The sequence below is a fragment of the Ceratosolen solmsi genome, unplaced genomic scaffold, assembly GCF_000503995.2.
Source record: "Ceratosolen solmsi marchali unplaced genomic scaffold, CerSol_1.0 scaffold19, whole genome shotgun sequence".
Taxonomy (NCBI): domain Eukaryota; kingdom Metazoa; phylum Arthropoda; class Insecta; order Hymenoptera; family Agaonidae; genus Ceratosolen; species Ceratosolen solmsi.
Window position 1 is genome coordinate 1778860 of NW_011948443.1, and position 13509 is coordinate 1792368.

General features: G+C 31.0%; 1 protein-coding gene across 1 annotated transcript in view; it reads left to right on the forward strand.

The window, feature by feature from the left end:
* The window catches only part of LOC105365981 (monocarboxylate transporter 10), a 33627-nt gene that overhangs the window by 12246 nt on the left and 7872 nt on the right, over window positions 1-13509 (forward strand). The window contains exons 2-4 of the mRNA XM_011504281.1: window positions 1361-1591; window positions 7563-7670; window positions 10227-10400. Of these exons, the coding sequence (XP_011502583.1) occupies window positions 1447-1591; window positions 7563-7670; window positions 10227-10400 (427 nt within the window). The 5' untranslated portion in view covers window positions 1361-1446. The remainder of the gene's footprint in view (window positions 1-1360; window positions 1592-7562; window positions 7671-10226; window positions 10401-13509) is intronic.

Below are 13509 nucleotides of genomic sequence, written 5' to 3' on the forward strand. Positions count from 1 at the left end.
GAATTACGAAACCTAAGAAAAATATAAAAAATGTAATTATTCATAAATAATTAATTTTAGTAATAACTTGAACAAAGGCGATTTTAGTAGAAATTTACAATTTGTAAAATGAATACGGAATTTAATCCAATTCTAAAATTTGCTATTAAAGACAGATTTTTATTTTAAATTGATACTTGATTTGAATTGAAGATTATATTAATGATGTATCTAATAATTAATAAAATACTTTAAATAATGTATTTTAATATATATTTAACATAAAAATTTGTCACTTTAAATAATGTTATAAAGCAATATTATGTAGTAATATAGTTTTGTTACGAAATAATACTCAAATTCCTAAATTGTTTTCGTTGAAATCAAAATTTTTGTACATGCATAACTAAAAAATGATAATAGAAAATGAAATAAAATTAATCGTTGATAAAATATTAGTGAATTGAGATCCAAATAATTTACAACAACGATAAAAAATATCTATTCTCGAAATTAGTAAGGCATTAAATTTATATCAGTCTATGTTAACCAGATGAAATATAAATTACCAATGAATAATTAATAATTTATTTGAATGAATTGAAATACAAAATACTAATGAATAATCTAACGAATTTGACAATTACCATTTTCTCAAATAGGTTCTAAATCTTATGTAATTTAATGTAACGCATATTATTAAAAAAATTTTGTTATCGAGTTTTAAAATTTTGAATATAAAAATTGAAAAATTTACTTTACACTTTATGGGTGTAAAGATTAAATAATATTTATCTATAATACATTAACTTTTATATTATGCTAAATACTTTAAAAATTAGAAAATGTTATTTAATTTAAATAAACTATGAAAAACAACTTATTTTTTTAAGAAAAATCTTTAACTAATTAATATTAATCAAAGAATGTATTAAAACGGTTATTGGGATAAATAATTGGGATTATAAATGATAAAAATAGTATTTAAAATTTTAATAAATTTTTATAAAAGTATCAATAGACAAAGTATGTAAAAACATAAATTCTCTATTTAAAAACTATTTAGTATAAGAATTCAATGATTATTTAAAATATACAATAAGCTTTGTGATAATAATTTTATGAAATAGAAGAATTATAATTTTATTAAGATACTAAATTAGGAATCGAAAAGAAAATCATCTAATTAATTTTATTTTTAATAAAATGTTATTTTTAAGTTTAATATTAATTTTTCCTTACATATTTATTGATATCTTTGAAATATATGCTATGTAACTAAATATGATTTATAAATCTAAAAAATAAATGTGTATTTGTGTATAAAATAAATTGTATTTTTCAATGCAAATATTTATCAAAGAATTTTTTCATTTTTTAGGTACTAAATTATAAATCCATGATTTTACTTACTGCAATTCCATTGCTCAATTAAAGAACTTCAAAAATAATATTTTACAGCATTCAATGTATTTGCACCACAATCAAGAAAAGCAAAATAATTCAATCCAATATTACAACTGCAGTCACTGTAATATTAGGACTCGTAATGATATATGCGTAACAATAAAATGTCAATCAACATCATCATATGACAATGAGTGCAGCTCTGGTCTGTAATAATAATTTCATATGTATTAAGATTATCTTTATTCGTACATATATAAATTTAAATAAAATTTGTTTCAAAGCTTAATGAATTTCAAAATACAACTGCGAATATATAAGTATTTCATTAAAATTTTGTTTATAAAGTATGATTTTATATAATCTGACAATACTAATAATATTAATCGCATGTAGTTCATTTTAATTATAACCAATTTTTTATTATATTGTTTATAAAATGTAATACATGTAATAGATAGATTGAATTAATGTTGGTTTGACATGCAGAACACCTACTCTACACAATAAGCTATCGTTAAGGTTAATTTACTTCATTGAGTATATGATCTTTACTGATGTATTATAATTAGTTTGCAATAGAGATAAGCTACAGCATTATTAAAATAGTTATTTATATCACCTATCCATCTGGACAATCGGATTATTTACGATATATTGCAGAAATTAAATTCTAAGATGAATAATACATGAATTTAATGATCGTAAAATTCCTATATACGTCATTGGATTAGAGTTGTGTAATGTTCAAGAATGTAAGAAACCTCCCAGCTGATTAAACATCTGGAAAAATCAAAATAAGAGTTCCGAAAAAAGCAACTCTGGGCTACGCGAGTAATAACATTCAAAACGCACCTCGGATTAACTAAATCTAAACAATTCAGCAAAACTTCGAATATCTTAAGAAAATAAACTTCATAAACACATCTGACGAGAACAAGGCTCCAAGTGTCCAGCAAAACAAGTCATAAAACTAATGCTACGAGACATTTGACACGGCCTCGCCATAAAGCATCTATCGATGACACAAGCCAGATGATACACTCAAAAACAATCCTACACCTAACCTTCACAACACTGACCGATCGCAACGCGTATGATTATAAGAAATGCATGCGACAATGCTAGGATGGAGAGAGAAAAGCGCGGCATCAAGACCCCCCATCAAGGAAGGGAGTTGAGCAAGACCCGCTCTCATTGGAGCCTCCATCTTGGAAAGACTCACTGGTGGGAGACCCCACCACTCGAAAGGCGCCGTGATTAGAATTACCATAAACTAAAGAAGAATTCTGATTGGGCACACTAATAAGACTAAATCTCATTGGCAACGCCATGATCGACAAGACAGCTCTGATTAGCGACACCAATAGAGTGGGAATTCTCACTGACCACCGCGTGGTCGAGAGAAGGCTTTAAAAAAAGCCACGTCGGCACGGCACAATCACTAATCTTATCTTATCTATCAGAAAAAGAACAAGTCAATTAAACGCAGTCAAACAATTCAAAAGTCCAAGTTACTTACACAAGGTTAATCTATTCAACACAAGTACTAGATAATCAAATCATACACTCGCAGCAGTGCGATACAAGTAAAAATAGGGAATCGAGAACTACGAATATCAGTCCGCATAGTATACACAATCAAACTGCAAGGAGCCATACGAGGAAACTCAAAGAACAAGACAAAACATGGCTATACACAACGTGCAGACTTACGAGGTAACGTTTCATTCCTAATTAATACATAACTATATCAAGCTATACACGCCAATCTGCAGACACGTAAAGCTATCTGCAAAACATAATACAAGCAATTCAAGCGACGCCACGTGCTCATATACAAGGAAGTGCGGGGGTTTACGACCTCCCTCTTCTGTGTGTATTATTTTATCTACACGTGTGTTACATATAGAGGACCAGCAAGGCATCAACTTCTTTCTGTGTATGCGACTTACGCGGTAGCTCAGTGGCAATAAACGTACAAATCAAGAAAAGCAAAAATCAATTATACAACTAATTATAATTCAATTAGTGCAATCATAAGTAAAACAAACTAAATAACAAAACTACTCTTTATTGAATACATGTACTATCTTGTCCACTAGCCTGCAATCCTCCTATCAACATGGGGAGCTCACATCTAATCTTAGTTACTTGGCCCTCCTCGCCCGGTACACTATTTTTAAACATCTAAAATTTTGAATACAATCATTTACTAAAGAAAATTGATGCTTATAGTTTTATAAATAAAAAATAAAAGAATAAACATGTAATATGGAACTGTAAGAGAAGAACTTTGATATAACTCTTTAAATACATGATAAGAAATAGATATGAAGTACAACTTAATAAAACTAATTTTCAGTTGAGTTTATGTTCTAGTAAACTAAGATAATGTATAGATATAAAAAAAAAAGATATATGATTTCAATATATTTTTCTTAAATACTAAACTCAATACAACAAAAATATGAAAATATTGAAACATAAGGGAAAAATAGAACAAGAATATGTGGAATCGCGATTATAAAACTGAACCTGAAAACTGGTAGTTTTAATATGTGTTACGGATTGCAGTAATTTCTAAGCAAAATAAAAAGTGGGAGAGGTATGAGCGCGCGAGCATTTGTTTTGTAAACACTGACTAACGGACTCAAAGAATGCTTATAACAGAAAAACTCGAATATACTACTATAATTCCAAATGTAATAACAAATGAACTCTACGAGTCTATGCCCTGTTGATGTCACGACAAATATCGGCATAGCAACGATCACCTATACAATTTCAACGCAGCTTGTTTATACAAGAATATTTAAGGAGCTGCATATGACGGTCTCATCCTCTTACTAGTTCAATCAAGCAATCATCAAGATCAAATTCTTATTCTACAAGTTAACGCCATTTACACAGAAAAAATCTAAGAAAAGAAAAAAAAAAGAAAACAATCATTTTCTTACAAGTCAAATACTACTTATATAGAGGTTACCATCAGTACAACTGAGATTGACTCCACACACGTAAGTTACAGTATTACACACGTACTTACGTACCATCAAAACAACTGAAAGCGACTCCACACACGTAAGCTGCGCTATTACACACGTCCTTACGTACCACCAATACAACTGAAATCGACTCCACACACGTAAGCTACGCTATTACACATGTTCTTACGAATCATTAAAACACGACTCCGTGAACTAAGTAAGCAGCAATACCAAAACCAAGGCATCATTGCCATTCATCAGTGATGTCATACACCAGCGCCCCTCTCAAGCCTCTCCAACTCATCGGTAGCGGCAACGGCGGCATCAATTCTCAACAGTGACGTCATACACCAGCGCCCCACACAGGCCTCTCCAGCTCATCGGTATAGGCAATCGGTGGCGTCAATCACGCACCATACGACAAGAATACACTTATAAGATTATCATCACTCATATTACCTGAAGAAACTCTCACTTATTTATTCTATCATACACTTATTCGATATTCATAGATATTAACTATTCATTATTTTTTATATTCAATAGAAGGAAAAATCAACTCGTATAAAAGCAGTATTGAATTATTGCATTGTCCATTCCACTTGCCAGCAAGCCTCCCTTCACGATCTCAGGGAAGCGTTTTTAGTCTGATCTCAGACAATAAGGTAATTTAAGGATGCAATAACAATTAATAATTTTATGAAGCAAAATGAAAAAAAAAAAGTAAAAAAATACAATTTTAATATATTTTTCTCGAATATTAAACAGATAACTACAAAAGATATAAGAGGAAACTGAGGAAAAATAGAACAAGAATATGTGGAATATGCTTTGTTTCTTTTATATCATATAAATAAAACGATGATATTTAGATTCACTTCTGCATGATACTAAAATGTAGATTTAGTATACTTTGAATTATGTCTGTATGTGATCCAATGTATCATCCAATTATGTAAAAGATACTAAAAATTTGAGCTCTTACCGGCAGATGGTTATATGACATATGCTTTTCATAAATAGATTTTGATTGTATGGGATGTCATGATAATGTCATAAATGACATTAGACAATGTCATTATTGCTATAATGTTGCGAAATAGCCAAATTTCTGTACTCGCTCAAATGTTTGTAAGCTATTTTGCAGTAAAAAAATATTTCGATTGTAACAACTGGGATAAACTTATAAATTTAAAGTATTCATTTCAGAATACTTTCTGCGTAGAACCTAAGGCTATTAAATAAACTATTCTATAATTAGCATCGCATACATATATACGAATACAATATTTAATGTCATTTTCCAAACTCAATTTAATAATGACCGTTATCATTAGTAATGATATCGAATAAGTCATTGATTTTGAAATTAGTGATAAATAAACGTAGATTTATAAATATTCTAGATATAATTTATCTATGATAAAAAGTATAAAAAAATTAAAAATTATAAGCTCCTATTTATTGTTGCTCAGGATGTATTTTAATTTATTAGTAAATATTCTAAATATTTGGAATTTAAGGATCTGCTGACTGAAACCAAGTTCTCATTAAACGTAGCGTTATTTAAATTTGTTAATAGTGTTGATAATAACCAATGGATCAAATAGGTAATATTTTTATATGATAATGTTTAGATTACACTTGAATGATGTCATCTGCAAGTAAAATAAGATTTTTAGTTGTTCTTAACAATTTTGCCAATGACAAAAAAATGAAAAAAATTATATTAATATAAACACATAATTCATTATATATAATGAATTTATATTATTCTAATCATTTAAATATAAAATTGCTATTCGAATTTTATCATAGTGATTAATACTCCAAGGAAACAACGGTTTAAACTAATCATTTTATATAAATTCAATCATTTCTGATAAAAACTGGTACAGTGTTTAAATGAATGAGTTTATGCATTTTTGTATTTAAAAGCGGTGATATATCAATAATAGTGCTGATAGGCGATTTATCTATTCTTTATTTTACTTGATTTAAGCAAACAATTGTCAATTATGTCAAATTGCACTTGAAGGAGTAATAAAAAATAATGCTCTACTCAATCCATAGTAGATAATAATACAATATTACTTGATTCGAAATAATTTGATACTCGATAATAATCTTACTGATTGAAAAACACTGATTTTCCAAAATGCATCTAAAATTTAAATTTTATATCATATTTATACGAAGATATCTGAAGAAACACTAGTTCATCATATCAGTTCCTAGTTGTTTACATTTCTACAGGAATTTAAATCTTTACAGAAATAAAATAATTATAAACTAATATTATTCAAAGTTTGAATTATTTATTATTAATAATAATTAGTGCAATATGAGTTGGTATCAGCAGATTATTTAGAAATGTGATACTGATATATTGTTTTACTAATACATTTATTTTCTATTCATTCATTCTTTAATAAAAGAATCATATCAATTTTAAGCTATATATAAAAACAAGTGTACATGATAATTGAATAATATCCTCTAGTTGATGATAAGAAACAAGGTTTTATTTTTATCAAAACAAAAAAAAACATCTATGAGAATAGAAAAGTTTATAATACGCATATTAATTTTATTTTGCCCAAGTTAAAATTTTGTATAAAGCTTAATTCCAAACTATTTCTTGTGCCAAATTTTTTCAAACGACGATTCATATAAAATATTCATATGCCTATTATGAGTTTGAATTTTTTTCATATCATTAATAATTGACCTACAAAACAAATAGTTAATTGATACAGAAATGAATTTTAGTAAACTATAATGATCGTTAGTTTATAACTTAATTTTCTTATAATATATATACACATGCACACACATATATATGTATGTTTTTTTTAAGTGTTAACTTGTGTAATGTGTGCTTGCATGTGTGCATATAGTATAAATTAGCTCGAATATTTATTCAATTTCTAAATATTTTACTGTGTTTTTATTAACCATAAAATAAATATTTTTACAAATATTTCGTTTAATAACTTAAAATTGATTATTTTGGAATTTATTAGAATTTCCTTTGTAATTGATATAATATTAAAAAGATATTCATATACGTATTTATACATCTTATCTACATCCTTCAATGTTATGTTATACTAACTATTATATTTAAAACTAATAATTTTTATCTATTTTTATGAATTCAATAAATTCTTCTGTATGTTTTAGATTTACGTGCTTGTAAGGATATAGACGAAACTGTAATTAGTAATGGAAATTGGATTTTTAGTGATTTGCATAGCCTGCATCGTTGTGTTCCAGCACTTCGGCGAACAGGTAACTGTACAAAATGTGTCCGATGAGCCGGCTCGTTTTACCAAGATCGGTTCGAAGGACACAAAGTTGTTTATGCAGACAGCTCAGAAACCACGATATGTTAATGTGGTAGCGATATGCGGCAAGTGGAAGGGATAGTGTAATTAATTCTATATCAATACATCTGTTTGTTATGCTGTTTATTCCGATAATTTCCAGATACAGGGATGGTTCTTATTACTGTTATCAATTGTTGAACTCTTGGTTAAGGCAAGCGTAGTTTCACCAGAGGTAATTGGATGCAGTATTTTGCTTCTCTTGGCGTAATACACTAATGCTCTTCCCGGGAAAGTGATTAGTTATATAATCTTGCCACTTCTTCGAGTAGAGCCGCGTGTTATTAATGCTTTAAGCGCTGAATGGCCCGAAGATTGATTCTAACGTATTACACTTCTGACCATAGCAAGCGCACTTTAACCACATTGGATGTACTACTTTGCTTCTCTTGGCATAATGCACTGTTGTTCTTCCCTGAAAAATAAGAGGTTGTAAAGCTCTTACCACTTCATCGAGAAGGTCACGTGTTATTTCTACTATTAGCGCTGAATGGTGCGAAGATTGGCTTCGTGTGCGTAGGACTCGAGCTAGAAATGAAGTTAGGTCGGTAAGGTGAGCGTAAATGGTGCAAAGACTTGTCGACACGTGCTACGTGCGTATGGAGCATATGCTTCTCCTTGAGTACAGACAGTAGAATTAATTAAGATAATTTTACGTGTATCTGTGAGATGGCCTCAATCCTTTATGTATGCTCGATGATCTATCTTCTTAGACTTCGAATCTTAGATGATGGCTATGACGCCTAAAGTAGATGATACTACAAACGAAGACTAATCTTGGACTCAGTTGAGGGACTTCAATTCCTTATTCAATTTTTTTCCTTCCTTCGCTTCCTTATTCAATGAGGACTTCAACTGGTACTTGTCTTCTGACTCCGATAAGGCAATTTTATACGTCCCTTTTCATTGAGGATTTCAACGAAAGTTTGTCTTTGGACTACGTTTTGAGGGACTTGCCACTTCCTATTTGAATAAGGACTTTACCCAGAGTGGTTAAATCTTGTGATGATCGCATGGCAACTTAACGACAAAGGAGGGGGGCAGTGCATACCGTTAGATTTTAGATTTTCGCGCATAACGATTTCTTTCCCAAGTCATTCAATATCTTGAAAAAGTCGTTACACCTAAAAAATAAAAATCTAAATGTGCACAATAGCATACACTTGTCAAATTTAGCTATACTGTTGTTTCGATATTTAAGGCAAGATGCTTCAACTCGAGGTACCCTCTTAACGGGAAAGCAGAAAGATAGATGGCTTCCTCTTAACGGCGATCCCACAAGATAGAGGCGCTCTCGTAATGGGGACGCCACAAGACAAAGGCTCCCTGTTAGCGGGGACGCCAATACCCACGCGCTCTTAAAGGAGACGACCACAATACACAGGCGCTCTAATAGTGGGGACGCTCAGGAAGAAGGAAGCTCTCTCGGTAGAGTCGTTAATCAAGTAAATCAATTCCATTACACAGCAGCTCAAGGTGCCATAGCCACCTATCACTCAACACTCTCTGCCATTGTACAGTAGCTCAAGGTGCCATCGCCACTTCTCTCAGTGCCATCGCACATTTTCTCACGGAGGAGACCAGCAAGACGGTGACCACCAGGTGACACTACACGAAGAATGTCCAGAGATTTACGAACTCGCTTCTCCATGTAAGCATCTACCACCAAGTGCATCACGTCAAGAGGAGCCGGCGAATTACGACCTCCTACCTCGATCTCTAGTGCATGCTACCATCACGTAGAAACCACCAAGGAATGGCAAGATCTCAACGATTCTCATCATCAACGTAGAATTATAGTGTAGTTGTAAATTAAAACACAATAAACAGCACGAAAAGCAGATGTCTTAAATATTGACTAGAAGCGCTACCCCTCCCACTTATCCACACTTTTCTCCCTTCAGTAAACTGGTGGACTTAGTCTAATTCTAAATAATATAAAATATTCGTTAAAGTAAAATCAGTTCAAATTATGTAAATATGTATAGTTCTATATAGATGGTTTTCATATTTTAGAAATATAAATTATTAAAAATATATCTTGAAAAAAATGCATCTTTCAATTATTATAAATATAAAAGTAAATATAGATATTTATATATAATCGAAAACTAGAAATAAGAAAGAAAGAATTAAAATATTTGATAAAAAATTATATTGTAATAGCGAAAATGTCGATTACCGATGCAGTAATTTTAATTACAATTTTTAAACGATATTGTGCAAACGTAATATATAGTTATTAAAATAATACATTATTTTTTGAGTAAATGGTATCTAAATGATTTATACACATAAAAATATGTACCCTATTTACAAAATAATAAAAAATGTAAGGTCTAAAAGTATATGAAAAATTATTTTATTTTGATTAGTTAATCAATAGTATTGAATAAATGTACTCTTATCTTATGTAATATAATCAATCTGGAATTTTTAATTTATTATTATTCTTTTATAGGGGTAAATATATCTAGAATTCGTATGCATTTTTATCCAGAAGGCGGCTGGGGATGGCTTGTCTGCACAGCCGGTTTTTTGGCTGTATTGTTAACTAACGGAATGCAGCTTGCTTTTGGTCAATTATATATATATATTATCAAACATCTTGGGCAATCATATTTAATGAACATTGGTAAATCTCAGTATTATATATAATTATTGTTTTCTATTGAAGCTCTTTGAATTACTTAATCTTTAATTCATCTGATATTGATTTCAATTAAGCTTTTTAAAATAAAATAATTAAGACTAATTTTTAATTAATTCATTATTACTACATAGTATCACCGTATAAATACCATAAAAGATTTTAATCGGATATTTACCCTTTTTATATTAAACTATATATTTACATAAGTATAACTTTTTAGATCAATGTATCTGAAACTCAGCAATTAACAAATGTTTATTACAATCATTATTTAGATACAAAAAGTTGATATATATCTGTTATTCTATCCAATTAAGAATAATGTGATTTTTATCTGAAGTTATGTTATACTTTTATACGCGATGCTTGAGCTTTTACAAAGATGTTATAAGTAAGTGTTCTAGATTGAAGCCAGTTTCAAGACCGCCAATTGTCGGCATCGATGGCCTTTTAGATCTCAGATTTCTGTAAACACTTGGACGAGAATTTTTCGTCTACTTGTTATGTTTTGGTTTCAAGTGGCCCGTAATGTTTATATGGTCTTCGAGGAATAACATCGCCCGGAAGTTTCTATTGTTATTACGCCTTATTTTTTCTTTCGTCGAACTAATAGATTTTTCTTTCTCCTCATGTAAGATTCCAGTGCAAGTGAGTCGCCGCGTGGATTTATAAGGCAAGCACGCGGCATGCCTCGCTGTCTTGCTAAACATCTCTTGCCGAACCACCCTTACTGAAGCTACCTCTTACTGAACTGCGCTTTCGGCTAACATCTTGCCGTGACCCGGCCGCAGTGAACCTATCTAAACCTCTACCAGTAGAAGCCGACATGGGTCGCGGTCTGCCCTCAGCACGACCGCCATGGAACGGTCGGTAATTTCAGCAGAGCGACCACGGAATGATCAAGCCTTCGGCTTTGTGCGCGTATTCAAAAGGCTTATACGCTCATTGTAATTCTACCTCTCGTTCACTTAACAGTTATTACCGCTCAGTGTTTTAGTATATACTGTGACGACGACGCGTGGCCACATATTCGGCAGCCTATTTAAAAATACACGTACATTATTAAAAAGAAATCATCAGATTAAGTAGTGATTTTACAGTGAAGCCAATTGGAATAGTAATCAAAAGGGGCGCATCAACTACGCAGTAAATCGACACTACTCGTCGGCAGTTTACAAGGTACATCTCTTTATATTAAATAAGCTTGTTACAGACGCGCAAACTTACGCTCTCTCGAACTAACACTTCGAAATCATACAGGCCCACAAGAGTCGATTGGAAAACTTACGCTCTCTTGAACAAACGCTTCGACACCGTACAGGCCCGCAAATGAATCGACACAATTGACGCAACACGTCAATCATAAACAATCTACAAAAAAATACACGACAATCTAGTCCATCAGAGCTCGAAGGTATGCTACTAATGACTTGCGTGTGACTAGTTTTCAACAGCTCCCGTCATAATTAAAAGAATAATTGATTACGCACTAATTTCCATCAAGAATTCTTACACTCTATTAAGTATAGTCATTCCATCTACCAAGCATGCTTGATTCAAACACCATCTTAGAATTTACAATAATCAAGAACACAAGGAAACACCCTCATCACTACAATAGAATAATCTTCTCTCTCAACGACAGTGCAATATTATTATAATATTTATTTTTGTTTTACAAAAATACATAATACATAATATTTTTCAGCCCTTTCACGTATTATTTTCTATAAAGTTATCATGACGAGAGACTAATTCACTAAACTATTGAATTGCCAGTTCGAGCTATAAAACCAACTCTTAAAATCGAATAGTAAGCTTTTTACATAATCATACATTTTATGTATTTTTATGTACCAAAAGAGTGACGATTGTTACAATAAATAATTGTTTAATTCGGATACTTTCGGATATAAATAAAATAAAAAACGCAACTATTTAATATATTATTACTATAAATATATAATTGGTTTTTTTAAAGTTAATGTACATATATATATATATATATATATATATATATATATATATATTACATATATGTGTAATGAACAACCAAAATAGATACTCTTTTACATTTTTAAATGGAATAATGTAATTTTATTCAATTTTTTCAATTTTTCTATATTAGTCTTTGTTAGTAAAAGTGTTGATATGAATTATATAGATCATTATATACTTTAGAAACAGTTTGGTTCTATATGCTTTTCATAATTATATTTTATTCTTTTTTTAATTTTTTTTCTTCTATTTAACGTAAGTTATAAAATATTTATTTGTTAAATAGATGTATAAATGTAATAAGCGTGCATTAGAAAGTTTAGCTTCTGGCTCGAACTCCCAAATTCAATAGTTCAGTTTATTAGTCTCTCGCCGTAGCGATGTTTAGGAAAGGAGACGTGTGTAAGGGCTGTAAATATGTACAGAGTGTAACTTCGTTTAGGCCATCGTTAATTTTATTTTTATTAAAAATTACATTATTGTAGTTCTATTGTGGAAGCGAGGGAATTATTCTATTATAATGATGTGATTGCTCCTTGGTGATGGTGACGATGTCGTTGATGATGTTATGGGAATCAGCAATAGATTTTGTGTATTCCCTGAAGGGGAATATAGCTTGTTGGGTTCTGTGCTGACGTTGTAAAGGTCAGCAAGAAGAGTGGTCCACGCTCATAAGAGAAGTATGTGACTATGTGTGTGCTAGTTATTCTCAATAAAGACAGATGATATACTTTTGAGTGTAGATCGACTATTTTTTTAGAACAGCAGTCAGCCCTTGACGAATTGTTGTCTGTGTGCACCGGAGAAGTAAACGAGCGTTCCTTGCAAAGTCTTTATTGAGAGAACGTGTGTTGCGTGGCCTTCTCCTTGGTGTTAACTCCGTGCGATAGCGTGGTTTGGGCGTAGATGACTGGCTAGGAAGAGTGACTGATTGTAGGGAATAACTGACACTGTAAACTTTATAAGTACCGACACTACGTATTGAATAACTGCTTCATGTTAACTACGTGGAGTCTTGACGCACGCTTCCCTAAGTATCAGCGCGACAACTAACACTAGTACGAAACAAGCTTTCAGCTATTCAAGAATTCGG